This window comes from Nannospalax galili, unplaced genomic scaffold, assembly GCF_000622305.1.
Source record: "Nannospalax galili isolate Female #2095 unplaced genomic scaffold, S.galili_v1.0 scaffold1055, whole genome shotgun sequence".
NCBI lineage: Eukaryota > Metazoa > Chordata > Mammalia > Rodentia > Spalacidae > Nannospalax > Nannospalax galili.
The window spans coordinates 345,898-361,350 of record NW_008337140.1 but is presented as its reverse complement, the minus strand read 5'-3'; the positions used below and the strand labels follow the sequence as shown (position 1 = coordinate 361,350).

General features: G+C 42.5%; 1 protein-coding gene across 2 annotated transcripts in view; it reads left to right on the top strand.

The window, feature by feature from the left end:
- The window catches only part of Kiaa0319l (KIAA0319 like), a 116,287-nt gene that overhangs the window by 43,317 nt on the left and 57,517 nt on the right, over positions 1–15,453 (top strand). For both annotated transcript variants that reach the window (XM_008832108.2, XM_029563121.1), the window contains exon 3: positions 2,652–3,181. In XM_008832108.2, the coding sequence (XP_008830330.1) occupies positions 2,652–3,181 (530 nt within the window). The remainder of the gene's footprint in view (positions 1–2,651; positions 3,182–15,453) is intronic.

Below are 15,453 nucleotides of genomic sequence, written 5' to 3'. Positions count from 1 at the left end.
ATATATTTTTTTTTTTACACTTTCCTGTGTGTGTATGTGTGTGTGTATATGCATGTTCACGTTTGGGCACACGTGTGCACCTACATTTGGGGTGCATGTTCGTGTGGGGGCCTGGTTAATGTCCAGAATCCTTCATTACTCCTCTACTTTATTCAGTGAGGCTGGGTCTCTCAATCAAACTGACAGCTCACTGATATGGCTAGTTTTACTAGCCAGCTTGCTCTAGGGATCCCCTGTCTGTGCCTTCTGAGGCTGGAATTACAGGTGGGTCCCCCCACCCACCTGGCATTTACATGGGTTCTGGGGATCTGAACTCTTGTCCTTACACTTGGGTGGCAAATGCTTAACCACTGAGCTATCACCCAGCCCTCAAATATATTTTCTTTTTTTTTTTTTGTCTTTTTGATACAGGGTCTCTGTGTAGCCCCCAGCTGTCCTGGAACTCACTGTGTAGATCAGGTTGGTGTTGAACTCGCAGAGATCTGCCTGCCTCTGCCTCCCAAGTGCTGGGATTAAAGGTGTGCACTACCATACCTGGCCTTCAAATGTATTTTCTATATTATAACTTCAGGGGCAGGACTAAGGTGAAGAAAGAGAAGCACCCACAACATGAAATTTAAAGAAGCATTCTCTGCTGGGCTTGGTATGCATGACTGCAGTTCTATCACTTGAGAGGTGGAGCGCAGCTAAATAGTTTGAGGCAAAAAAAAAAAAAGTTTTTATATGCCAAGTACAGGTCTGTAATTCAGCTAGTTTGGAGTGAGTTCAGAGCTGGCCTGAGCTCCTTATTAAGACTATATCTCAAAATAAGTAAAAAGGGGATAAAGATGTAGCTTGGTGGAGATTATTTACAGACATGTTTGAGGCTCTATATTTAATCTCCAGTACTGGGAAAAAAAGAGCTCACAACTTTCATTTAAAGCATGCTTTGTCTTTACTTCATCTAAGAAGATATCAGTGAGCTAATGAGTAGGAAGATCAGTTCCATGCTGAAATAGTTCAACTGCCCAAAGTTTATATCCATAAACAACATGAGCAGACTTTTGGATCATATTATTATCTAGTTGACCCACAGCAGGATACTACTGTATGGATTTTTCCCTTTATTTGTTTATTTCTTTTTATCTTGGCCTGGGTTATCATTCAGAAATTCTGTCTAGGATAATTTCTCTCTTGATTAAAATTTTTTGTAATTGGGGGCTGGAGAGATGGCCCAGCAGTTAAGAGCACTAGCTGTTCTTGCAGAGGACCAGGGTTTGATTCCCAGCACCCACATGGTGGCTAGCAACCGTCCATAACTCCAGCTCCAGGGGATTGGAAACCCTCTTCTGACCTCAATGGGCATTGCATGACATGGGTGCACTTACATACATTCAGACAATACTGCCATGCACATAAAATAAAAATAATTAAATATTAAAAAATTTTTTTTTCGTAACTTTCACCACTGCTTTGGCTGATGCCCTGTGACTGGCAGGTGATTATTGAGAAAATGTATCTTTAACCTGCATGAGGTCAAGAGCTTGTGTTGCTATCCATTCAATAAAGAAACTATTCCAGCTTATTTATCTACCTATATTTCTGGTCTCATAGTCCACTGTCCTGACAGACACCTTGTTTGCTTTTGCTATATTTTATTTCATAAATTGAGATTACTTGTAAAGGCTTTACATGACAGCAACTCATTAAGAAGAGAACCTCAGTGAATGTGGAGCATTTCTCATAAACTAAAACATTCTGAACCACAGAACACTGTCTTTTCTTCTGTTCTACTCACTAGACAGTTTGATTACCCTTTTTTAAAAGAAAAAAATTTATGTGTATGTGTGTATTGCCTGCATGTAGGTAAGTGCACCCGTGTCGTGCAGTGCCCATGGAGGTCAGAAGAGGCTGTCAGATTCCCTGGGACTGGAGTTACGGACAGTTGTTAGCTGCCATGTGGGTGCTGGGATTCGAACCTGGGTCTTCTGCAAGAACAGTCAGTGTTCTTAATAGCTGAGCCATCTCTCCAGCCCCAACAGGTTGATTACCCTTTTAAAAAATCTGTCTTCTGGTGGCACACGCTTGTAGTCCCAGCACTTGGGAGGCAGAGGCAGGCGGATCTCTGTGAGTTTAAGGCCAGCCTGGTCTACATAGTAAGTTCCAGGACAGCTGGGGCTACAGGGAGACCTTGTCTCAAAAAGAAAGAATAAAAAGTCTGTCTTCAAGCCATGCGTGGTGGTGCATGCCTTTAATCCCAGCACTTGGGAGGCAGAGGCATGTGGATCTCTGTGAGTTCAAGGCTAGCCTGGTCTATATAGTGAGCACTAGGCCAGCTAGCTGAGGCTACAGGGAGACCCTGTCTCAAAAAGACCCCCCCCCAAAAAAAAATCTGTCTTCAGCTGGGGATGGTGCCTTTAAACCCAGCACTCTGGAGGCAGAAGCAGGCAGATCTCTGAGTAATCTCGAGGTCAGCCTTACCTGCATAGTGAGTTCCAGCCAGCCAGGGGCTACATAGTGAGACCCTGTTTCAGGGAACCAAACTCACGCAAGACAGCAATAACAAAACAAAACCTGTCTTCAAAATAGCTTCAAAGGTTGGTGTTCAGGGATCTTCATGGAACAGTAGTCTGTTTGGTTTATCCTAAAGTGTTTTCATTCTTTGTTTTTAGATGCCAATGAGAGCAGATGCCAGCAGGGGAAGATACAGCATGGAGCTGGCCTGAGAGCTGGGGGAGAAAGTCACCTTCATTTTCTTAAGGGAACCCCCTCTCTCCAGTTGTGTTGGGATACCTGCTGCCAGGACTCTGCCTGCCATGCCCTTTGGTGGCTAGAAGGGATGTGCTTTCTGGCAGACTGTAGCAAGCCCCAGAGCTGCCAACCTTTTAGGACAGACTCTTCCAAATCCATGTTGATATTTTTTAAAAAATTTCAAACTACAAATGATTTGGGCTTTCTATCTGGAGATGATGTACTATATCTTCTGGGGCTAAGCTGGAGCAGGACATCTTGGAGGAGGCAGAGCCCACCCAGGGCTCCATTCACACCCGCTGTATCCTCCAGTGACCAGCAGAGCTTAATCAGAGAACGTCAGAAGAGAGACAGTCTCAGTGAAGATGTGACTCCATCTGTAGTGACACAGCCTTCTAAAGTGAACCACTCCCAGGAAGTAGGTGCTGTGAATAGCAGTGCCCCTGCAGAGGTAAGTGTGTTATGGAGGAACAGAGGAACTGAAATCTGTTCTTCCACTTCCATGTATGAGCAGTGCAGTTGATGCTTGTGGACAGTGCTCGTAGGTAGTGCATGTGTAAAGCTGACTGCTATTGTCTTTATAGATGCTGCCTAGATGTACAAGACAATTTGATCTTAGGAAATGTTCATTTTGTACATGTCTGACAATTGTTTTGGTTAAAGCAGAAAGCTGTTCATTATCTATTCTAAACTGGGTCTTGGCTACAGGTAAGTGCAGTTGTGTGGGTGTTAGTCTCTACCAACGGTTTTGTAGTGTTTTCTGCCAGATTGCAAAACAGTCAATTGATGTGGTTGCAGTCAAGTTCTCTCCTCCTTCTCCCCATCTGTAAACACATTACTTATGAGTTAGTTTCTATTCCAGTCGGAATTAACTATGCCTGATACTGCAGACCAAGATCTGACCTTCTGGGCTGGGAAGCCGGAAGAGTCTATTAGCCAAGAGGTGTCTGGGGTGAATTCTCACCAAGCTGTATATGCCAAGGGACATGCAAACCAGTAGAGCTTATTCTGCTTATTATGTTTCTTCATTGTTGATCTTCCTGGGAAAATGATTAAAAGGAATGACTCACTCTATGCTCAGTCTCCCTTGATTACTGTGACTTATTTTTGTATTTGTTTTGTCCTAGTTGCCTCTGTCAAATTGAAACTAGGGGGGGGGGTCTATTATATGCCAGGCGCTATGTGTGCTAATCATTGTACTATGTCATTTTGTTCAATTTTCATAGCAATATTTCCAAGTAGTATTATTAGCTCTGTTTTACTAGTGAGGAAACTGAGGCTCAAAGAGGTTAAACAATTTGCCTAGATTCATGCGACTAATGAATAGTAGAGCTAGGATTGGAATTCAGCTTTACTATGTAAGAAAAAAACCTTTCCCTGATGCATAGAGAATACTACTCTTTTTTTGTTTGTTTGTTTGTTTTTTTTGGTCTTTTTGAAGCAGGGTCTCCCTGTAGCCCCAGCTGTCCTGGAACTCACTGTGTAGACCAGGCTGGCCTTGAACTCACAGAGATCCACCTGCCTCTGCCTCCTAAGTGCTGGGACTACAGGCATGTGTACTACCACGCCTGGCTGAATACTACTTTTTTAAAAAATATATTTTATTATTTTTATTTCATGTGTATGTGTGTATTGCCTGCATGTATGGAAGTGCACCCATGTCACACAATGCCTGCGGAGGTCAGAAGAGGGCGTTGGATCCCCTAGAACTGGAGTCATGGACAGTTGTTAGCTGCTGTGTGGGTGCTGGGATCTGAACCCCTGTCTTCTGCAAGAACATTCTTAACTGCTGAGCCATCTCTCCAGCCCCAAGAATATTACTCTTAGATTTAATATGTCCACACACATTTATGGAAACCTACTATCAATGTCACTAGAAGTATGTGAAGGTGAGCAAAACATAGCCTGTGCCCTCAGTGGACCCTGAACATCAAGCTAAGTCTTTACAATAGTGTATGATTATTGCATGGACAGGTTTGTATATGCTGTCCAGTAAGAGCACGAAGAAAAAAAAATGGTTCATTTGACCAGGCAGGTGGTGTGTATGTGCAGGAATTACTTAATGGAGATGGTCAGCATTTTATGAAAGATGTATAGGATTTCCCTAGAGGGCTAAAGCAGCAAAAAGCATTCTGTACACAGAATGATGCACATGTCAGGGACAACTTTGTGGAGCTGGTTCTCTCCTTCAACCTTTACATGGGTTCTAGGGATCAAACTCAGGATGTCAGGCTTATGTAGCAAACGCCTTTGCTCTCTAAGCCATTTCACCAGCCCAGGCATTTCATTTCTAATAAATACTTACATACTTGGGCTAGTGAGATTGCTCAGCAAGTAAAGTACTTGGCATGCAAGCCTGATGATCTAAGTTCCATCCCTGGAGCCCACATAAAGGTGGGAGGAGAGAACTGACTCCACACACACATTATGCATGGACACATATACATACACACAATAATAATGAATGGATATAAAAGATAATTATATGCTTTATCTTAGTTCTTAGAGGGTGAGTACAGAGTGCCGTAAGAGTATCTAAGAGGAACTTCTTTCTTTATCATTTTTACTCATTCATTTTTTCAGTGTTATATATGTATGAAGTCTAACATGAACAATAAAGACTAAGGTATAAGGTTAGGATACGGTAAGAAAAAAGTTTAAGCTGAGATTTGAGTAAGTGAAGAAAAGAAACAGGGAAAGAATATCTCAAGCAAAAGGAGTAGCAGTGTTAAAGTTTGCTAGATGCCCTAGAGCATGGCCAGATAAGGAAGCTGTGAGGGACCAGTCTTTTTTTTTTTTTTCTCCTTGTACTGGGGATTAGACCTAGTTTTATGCATGCTAAGCAAGCCCTCGAGTACTAAGCTCTATTCCCAGTGAGAGATCAGTCTTGCTGGACAAACAGAAAGAGAACTGTCATGGAAAAAAAGAGGCATGAGAGGTATACACAACCCCAGGTCCTAAGACAGTCTTTCTCACTGGGTGCACACCTTTAATCCCAGCATTTGGGAAGCAGAGGCAGGTGGATCTCTGTGAGATCAAGGCCAGCCTGGTCTACATAGCAAGTTCTAGGCCATCTGGAGACCCTGTCTTAAAACAAACAAAACAAAACAATGAAAACAATAAAACCAAAAAAGGGGGAAAAAAAAGATTCTTTTTAAGATCTGTGAGAAGTCATTAAGGAGTTTTGAGTGGGGAATGACACATGGGAGTTTCCCCTTATCCCTGGGAAGTATATTTTAAGGACCCCCTAGTAGATGCTTGAGGCTGGTAATTGTTCCCTATACATACTGATGCATGTAATTTCATTCTTAATGTAGATTTTATAATAGCAATGTCAGCTTAGGTCCTTTTTCTCATTAAATTGAGAATTTTCACCATACTCACTTAAAAGGAGGTACCTTGTGACTTTTCTTTGGAGATCTGGAATCCCAGTTATCACTGCTCTTATGCTTTGAGGCAGTTATTAAGTAAAGTAAGTGTTACTTGAATGCAAGCCCTGCAATATTGAGAGAATTGATCTGATAACTGAGATAGCTACTCAGTGTGTAACAGTCAGGAAGTGTGTACCGCAGGGATACACTGGACAAAGTGAAGATTTATGCCCCAGTCCAGATGGAGCAGGTGGTGTGAGAATTTAATCGCACTTCTCAGAATGGCACATGTGACTTCAAGTTTATGAATTGTCTATTCCTGGAATTTTCCATTTAATCTCTTGGACTGTAGTGATGAGAGGTTACTTAAATCATGGAAAGTGAAACCACAGATGAAAAGGACAACTGTAATCAGATATCTTGCTGCATAATGAATAGATTAGAAAAGGACAAAATGGATATGACTCAATAAACTAGGGGGTTCTTCAGGCTAGAGAAATGCTTTGCTATCAAAAGAAGTTAAAGAGATACTGGAGAGATGACTCAGTGGTTCAGAGCACTTGCCTCCCTTGCTACTCAAGTTCAGTTCCCAATACCTACATGGTGGCTCACAACCGTCTGTAACTCTAGTTCTAAGGACTCTGCTCCCTCTTCTGACATTTACAGGCACTGCACATAAATGGTTCACATGCATTCATGTAGGCAAAAACACACATGTAAGTAAATAAAAATAAATATTTGAGGAAAGAAGCTAGGGCCTAGAGAGATGGCTCATTGGTTAAGAACAGTGACCACTCTTGCAGAGGACCCAGGCTTGGTTCCCAGCACTCACATGGCAGCTAACAACCATCTATAACTCCAATTCCAGTGGATCCAACACCCTCTTCTGGCCTCATGGGCTTTGCACATACACAGTGCACTTATATACATGTAGGCAAAACATTCATACACATAAAATGAAATTTAAAAATTAAAAAAAAAGAAGTTAGCTGCATGTGGTGGCATACACCTCTAATCCCAGCACTTGGGAAACAGAAGCAGGTGGATCTTTGTGTGTATGAGACCAACCTGGTCTACATAGAGAGTTCCAGATCAACTAGGGCTACACAGTGAGACCCTGTCTCAATTCCCCCCTGCCAAAAAATAGTTTAAAGATATAGGAAAGGAAATAAGCAAGAATTTCCTACAGAAGGGAAAAAGTCTTAGTAGTTCTCAAATTGGCATCCATAGCGTCACTTGGAGGCTTTGTAGAAACAGGTCACTGGACCCCAAATCCAGAGTGTTCGACTCTGTAGATTTAGAGTGGGGTCTGAGTTTGCTTCCAAGTTCCTGGAGAGTTCTAGTGCTCTGGTCCAGGGACCACACTTTGAGAACCACTGCCTTATAAGATGGGGATGTCATATAGAATCCAGAGTATAAAGGACAAGATTAGCTTTCAGCAGAGGATTAGCCTTAAGCAGGGCATTAGCCTTAATCAGAATGCCTCCTTCATTGTGATATGGAGGAAACACTGGGTGGATCCAGCCCAACTGGGTATTTCTAGGTTTGGTAAGAGGGATTCTTATCTCATTACTGTTTCTTCTGAAATGTAGTAGATAATTTATGGAAAATGGAAGAAGCAGGTACGGTGGAGGTAGGTTGGCTCTAGGCAGGGGAATTTTGGGGAGTAGTGAGGGTCTGAAGTAGCCATTGTGACAGATAGAAGATGGCAAGACAGACAGAAAGTAGGAAGACTTCTAGGTAGTCTTGAAGACAGAGACCATGTACTTGCAATAGTGTGATGATCTTTACAATTCCGAGTCTTCTCAGTAGCTCCCAGCAACCTTGTCAGGAAAATGCTGATGGTTTGACTCATCCAAGGTATGAAATTTGCTGGGTGGTTTGTGCAGAAGGAAATTGGGGCATGACAATTGAGGTTTTCCAGAGACTGATTGAAAGAATAAAATGATATGAAAAGAGTCAAAGACAGAGAGACTAACAGAGGTAAGATGAAGTTTGGCATTTAGAGATTTCTATGGTAGAAAGCAGATGTGTAGAGGGAACAGTTAAGTGTGACTACTGGAATTCAAGAGGTGATGGTCAGAGTCTTGTTAAATGAGTTGTACCTGTGGATATTGAGATGGTCTTTAATAATGGTGATGGTGGTAACAGTGACAGCTAATGTTTAGTGAGCATTCTCTGTGTGCCAGGAAGCATTCTGAGCCCTTTATACACATTAACTCTTAATCCACATAGCAAGTCCTATGACTTACAGTTAGTATCCACCCCCCCTTTTTTTTTGGTCTTTTTGAGACAGGGTCTCCCTGTAGACCCAGCTGGCCTGGAACTCACTATGTAGACCAGGCTGGCCTTGAACTCACAGAGATCTGCCTGCCTCTGCCTCTCAAGTGCTGGGATTAAAGGCGTGTGCCAGCATACCTGGTTTACTATACCTATTTTATAAACTAGGAAACGCAGGAAAAAGACTAAGCTGGTCTATGGTAGAGACAAGAGTTGAACCTGGGCAGTGTGATTCCATCCAGACTCTGTCCTTTTAACTTACTCTTCAGGCAAAACTTGGGATGAGGAATTTTGGAAGCTCGATGTCAAAGCCATGTACAAAGTAGAAGGAGTGAAGAGAAAGCTGGGAGATAACTGCTCTGATGGGAATTGAAAGATAGTGTGGCAAGTTGGTAAAAAGGGAGAAGAACAATGGCTTGCAAAGGGCATTGGAGAAGGGCACCCAAAGGCTTCAGCCCAGTGTAGGCTAACTGTGACTAATGAAATTTGAAATGAATCAATGAAATTGCAAATACAAATGCAGTGGGTTTATACCCAACAGTCTCTTGGGAGATAGTGAAAACCCTAACTCAGGGTTGACTGAATTTTTTTTTCCTGGAAGAATCCTGTTTCTTCTTGTTTACCAGTGGTGGGCAGTGGCAATCAGTTTCTTTTACTGAAGAGGATTTCAGGAGCTTTGTGGTCTGACATAGAGAGTAGGCAGACAGAGAGGAATACTATACTTGAACTATGAACTTCAGGAGTGGGAATGGGTCTTTGCTGCTGGCAGTGTTACATGGAGGCATGTATGTTTTGATATCACATGTTGAGAACTGCAATCATTGCTAAAAACTGGAGCAATCTTTAGATATGGACAAATTATATTAGACCCTGCACACTATGCTTAGCAGCTTGATTCTTATCCTGAAGGACATGGAAAGTTCTGATAGGTGATAAGGTTATCTGTGCATTCTAAGTAGTTAACTGGCAGGCATTTCTTTTGGAAGAGAATTAGAAAGTTCAAACTTCTGTTTAAGCACTAGGGAAAGGAAGAAAAAATTTATGCACTGTAGATCTCTTTCTAATTAGAGATGACTGGCTAGCACCAGTGATTTCTTGTTTATTCTGTTTTCACAGAGGTAGGTCAAGCAACTCTGCATCCAAAGTAGGAAGAAATTGTATCATAAATTGCTCTTGTCTTTTCTGAAATGCTTGCAGCTCTGCAAAGGCGCTGGGTTGTCAGGATGCATTTTTTTTCATATTTTAGATACGTACACATACCATACACAAAAGCAAGTATTGTGTACCTTTTGCATTCCCCAAAGTGGAAAAGAATGTCGTTTATTCCTTTTTATCCACTTAAAGAGGGAGAAGTTTGTCTTGCTTGGGTTAAGAACTGTACTCTTTCTGTGCCATGAGCCTGTGAATTGTTGGCAGAAGGGGCATCATGGAGGCTGGTTAATTGGGTCCTGGAATATGTATTGTATAAGCTGTTCAGCTCCAGGCAATTAGCTGCTGCCAGTCCTGTGTTGTGAAGGAGGACGGAGTGCTTTGAGGCCAGAAAGGAAGGTCCACATGGAAGGTTTGGCTTTTAGAAGACACAGGTGTTCTCTCTACTACAGTCGTCTTCCTTTCCAGTCCTTGATCTCAGCAGTTCAGCCTTGAGCAAGCCAGCCACGTACCTGCACAATTGTCTACAGCTTTCTTTCCCTGAGGAATCCAGTGCTAACGCCTTGTAAGGCCTGAGCTTACTTACCTCTTACCAGAAGATAAGGCGTGGGGTGTGGGCAGCTGCACAGAACAACTTATATAACCAAGGACAGCTTTCAAGCAGTTCTGTTTTCCTTTTGTTGTTTCGTCATGCCCCACCCCAACCCTCCATGGTTTTATGCTTGTTCGGTTTTGGTTTTTATTTTAAAATTTCCTCTTAATCCTTTAGGCTTGTGAAATTATTGCCAAGAGTTCATTTATTTTTCTGGTTATTACTCTGACAAATTCGGAATCCCTCAGGGCCTAGTTTTTCTTGGATTCTTACTCTGTTATCTAACAAGTTAAAAACCTTGCCTTTTATTTTTTTTATTCCTTTTTAACCCCCAGTCCCCTTCCAGACCTCTTTCTTAGATAATCTGTGTGTGTTGCTCACCCCTCATGACTTAATATTCTTGTATTTTCACAGCACATACAGCCACTATGTACCTCCCCCACCATTGTATTCTTGCACAAATCTGTGTGTGTTGCTCACCCCTCATGACTTAATATTCTTGTATTTTCACAGCACATACAGCCACTATGTACCTCCCCCACCATTGTATTCTTGCACAAGTGGCTTGTTGCAGCATGAGAAAAACTGGGCGTGCCATTTCCTTGTTTTATACAGACGTGATATTCATGTCTGCAGTTGTAGCCTTCTTTTTTCAAAAGTATTAGTTTCTGAATCATAGCACCTTATTTTTTTCCTCTCACAACTATCCACTTTCTCCGCTATCTAAGAGCTCTGCCTCTTTAATATAGTTACCTGCTTAAATCTGTGCAGCCAGTGAAATTGTGTTAGCTACTGTATTATTTTAGTCCATTTGGACTGTTATAACAATATCCCATCCTGTCCCCCCCCCACATACCAGGCTACCTTTGAATTTACATTAATCCTCCTTCTGCCTCCCAAGTACTGGTATTTCAGGTATGAGCCACCTTGCCCAGCACTGTGACATTTTCATGCCTATATCAATATACCATTATACTTTTTTCTTAGTTGACTCCCCTTCCACTTCTTGCTGGTCTTCCTATCTCCAAATCTCCCCTTTCTGCTTTCATGCCACATATAACCCATGACTTCTTCCTTCCTTCTTCCTTTCTTCCCTCCCTTTCTTCCTTTTTTTAAAAGCAGGCTCTAGCCTTGAACTCACGATTGTATCTGAAGATGAACTGATCCTCTTGCCTCCATCTCACCAGTCCTTGGAATGCATGTGTTCACCACCATACTCAATTTATGCAGTACTGGGAATTAAACCCAGGACTTCATGAATGCTAGGCAAATATTATACAAACTGAGCTACATCACCAGAACCCCAGCAAGGCTTTTTAAAGAAGTCTGTTGTTGGGGTTGGAGAGATGGCTCAGTGTTTAAGAGCACTGACTGCTCTTGCAGAGGACCTGGGTTCAATTCCCAGCACCCACATGGTAGCTAACAACCATCCCTAACTTCAGTTCCAGGGGATCTGATGCCCTCTTCTCACCTCCAAGGGCATTGCATGACACAGGTGCACTTATATACATGCAGGCAATATACCCATACATATAAAAATAAAAATAATAAATAAAATATCTAAAAGAATTCTGTTGCTGTTTTCTTTGATGAAGCTTAGCTCAGTCTTTCTGGCCTTCCGAGGGATTTACTTTTTATATTGAGGGTGTAATTCTCACTCCTCATTGGAGTCACTGAGAACTTGGACAGTGACCGAGCTGAAGAGAATGAAGAGGCCTGAGGAGATCAAGGACAGCAGTGGTATGCTGCCAGTTGCTGTGAGACAAGCCGACAATCTGAATGAAGTGTAGTCGTAAGTGAGCAAAGCCACCAGACTGAAAAAACAGGGGCAAGTTTATCAGTAAAGTTGGGGGGAAGTACAGCTTTGGAGGATGGAGGAGCTGGATCTTTCTGCAGTTGGTCTAGATGGCCCAGGGGTCTTCCAGGGTTTTTATATACCACCTTTCCATGACACTGCTGCTTTTCTGTGAAATGCCTCACTGCTGGTAAGAAGATGCAGGCAAAGTACTGCCAGCTGCTGTAACATACTGCACAAACCTCCTTGTCTTATGTGTGTGCCAGGGCTTGGTAGCCTCTACAGTCAAAAAGACCACAAGTATTTCCTCTGTCAGTGAGTCTGCTTCATGGAGCAGGGTTCATGGAACAACTGACTAGTGAGTCCTGCTGCCAGCAGATACTTGTTTTGGGTGATGAAGTCATCATTGACCTACTTTTTTTAGCCCTTGAGCCTGGATTACATCAGCTGGCTTGTTTATGTGCCTTTTAAAGATCAGGATATGAGGACATAGATATTGACCAATGTTCCTTGATATCTCTCCCACCCCTCTCAAGTCAGTATGTACATATCTAAATGATAGGCCTGGAGAGATAGCTTAGCGGCTAAGAACTCTTCCAGTTCTGCACCCACATGGTGGCTAACAACCATCCATAACTCCCAGTTCCAGGGGAATCTGACGCCCTCTTTTGTTCTGACCTCTGCAGGCATTGCATGACATGGTGCACTTACATACATGCAGGCAAAACACTCATACACATAAAAATATATATAAATAAACCCAAATGATAAATAATCTTTGTATACAGACGCAGTCATCTTGTACAGCAGTGGCACAGTGGACCACTGGTTAAGCAGGACACAAGGTTTATTCTTTTGCTGCCATCCAGGAAAGAATCTGACATAATTTTTATTAGTACTTTTCTCTACCAAGTTCCCTGGAAGATGACTTTCTACAGCTGTTGTAGGTTCTCACAGACAGTGCATTGTGAGAAAAGATTTTCCCATTTGTGATTATTAGGATGGAGGGTGTGCTGTGTGCTCCCAGGTGATGGTCCCAGACGTCTTTCAGACCCAGCGTGGGTGACAGTTATCACACCCAATCCTTCCTAGATTGCTTCTTTCCAACAGGCGCTGCATGGATGCTACTGAAGCACTCATCTGAGGTGGTCATAATGAGGAAGGGCTTCTTGAAGCTGTCTAGAACCACTTTACACAGTATGAAAAGCACAATAAGTGCTTTCATCATGTGAGTCCTCCAACTCTGAACTGAAAGGGAGGTGAAAAAAGACTCATCTAAATAAAAATTCTCCTGGAAGTTGTGCTGCATCTGGAAGCCCTGGTTCTGTCCAGCATCGCCTTAGTGACATCATTTGTTCACTTTTCCTCAAGAGAGGAAGGAATTTTGTAAGCCTTGCTAATTTGAATGAACTTGTTTTCTGCTCCAAGATCTTTGTTTTTGTCCGGATGCCATTCCTAATGAGCTTCTTATAACCTGTTCTTAATGTCAGCCTGGCTGGCCATTCCGCTAACTCCTAACACTCTGTATGGGGCGAAGTTCGGTGTAGATAGAGCTGGCAGATAAGACCAGAACTGTCAAGAACTGCTAGGAAATGCAGGAAACAGTCTGCTAGCAAGAGGAAGGAAGACATCGTGCAGCCTTTCGTTTCTGGTGCATGTCTCTGGCTCTTTTGTTGCTTCTGCGTCTTACTCCATCCAGTATGAGAGCTTGCACTTGGGCCGCAGTGCTGTTTTCTTTTCCTTCGCTCTTTCTTTTTTTTTTTTCCCCCTAGTGCTGGGGATCAAACAACCTAGCACCTTGTACATATTGATGCTAAACAAGTACTATACCACTGGGCCATATTGCCAGTCCACCATACTTTCTAAAAACAGCTTTTTAAGCCAGGTGTGGTGGCACGTGCCTTTAATCTCAGCATTTGGGAAGCAGAGGCAAGTAGATCTCTATGAGATCAAGGCCAGCCTGGTCTATATAGTGAGTTCCAGACCAGATAGGACTATATAGGAAGACCCTGTCTCAAAAAGAAAAGAAAAGAAAACAACCACCCAAATCCCAAGCTTTTAAAAAAGAATAATTGCCATATTATAAACTTTACATGCTTATAATTTGGTTAAAAAATTTTTTTGAGACAGGGTCTCACTGTGTAACTCAGCGAGAACTTTTCTACCTTAGTCTCCCAAGTACTCGGACTGTACGCATGCACCCCCACACCGGTTTGCTTAGTTTTGACATATCTGTATACCCACTAAACTGACACCATTAAAATTTATAATCAATATAAACATATTCATCAATCTCAAAATTTCCTCCTTCCCCTGGTAATCCATCCCTCTGACCTCCTCCCTTATCCCTAACAACTATTATTCATTATGAATTTCCTAGACACCTTTCTTTTGAGACAGGGTCTCACTGTGTAACCTTGACTGACCTGGAACTTTCTTTGTATACCAGAGCATCCTGGAACTCATAGAGATCCACCTGCCTCTGCCTCCAGAGTGCTGGGATTAAAAGAGTGTACCACCACATTGGGCTAGGCCAGTTTCTTTTAACAACCTAATTGAGATTCAATCTGCATACAGACCATAAAGCTCTTTCCTTTTATGCATGCAGTTCAGAGGCTTTGGTAGTGTAGTGTTGCCCATCATCACCACAGTCCGGTTTAGCATTTCTCTCGGACATACCCAGCCAGACTTCCCTCGTTCCCATTCTTCCATGTTCACCCATGTTGAAGCATATGCTGGTGCTGGTTCCTTTTCATTGTTGAATAGTATTCCATTGTATAGATATGATATAGCTTATCTGTATGCCTGTTTGTAGGTATTGGATTGTTTCCAGATTTTTGGTTGTATTACTTAACTTTCCTCATTGCTGTGACACATTGCCTGACAAGCAACGTAAGGAAGGAAAGGTTAAATTTTTTTTTTTTGGTGTTTTTAAGACAGGGTTTCCCTGTAGCCCCAGCTGTCCTGGAACTCACTGTGTAGACCAGGCTGGCCTTGAACTCACAGAGATCCACCTACCTCTGCCTCCCAAGTGCTGGGATTAAAGGCGTGCACCACCACGCCTGGCGGAAAGGTTAATTTTGACTCATAGTTTGAGGTGCCATCATCGAGGGGAGGGCATAGCAGCTGGTCACCGTGCCTCTGCATAGAGAGATGCATGCTGGTACTGTACTCACTTTCTCCTTTTTATTCCGCCTGGAGACCCCAGCCCATGGAGTGGCACTCTCCACACTAGGTATGGGTCTTCCAACCTCATTTAAATCTCCCTGGAAACCATCTCATAGACATGAGACAGAGGTGTATTTCCTAGGTGATTGCAAATCCCATAAAGTTAACATTCATAATTAGTCATTACACAGAAAGCTGCTCTATTCATCTGTATAGAAGTTTTTGTATGGTGATATGCTAATTTTTCTTGGTTACATACCTGAGAGAGGCATAGCTAGTTTATATCATAGGTATATAATAACTTTTAAAGAAATTGCCCAGGGGTTAGGGTGTAGCTCAGTGGTAGAATGCTTTCCTAGCATGTTCAT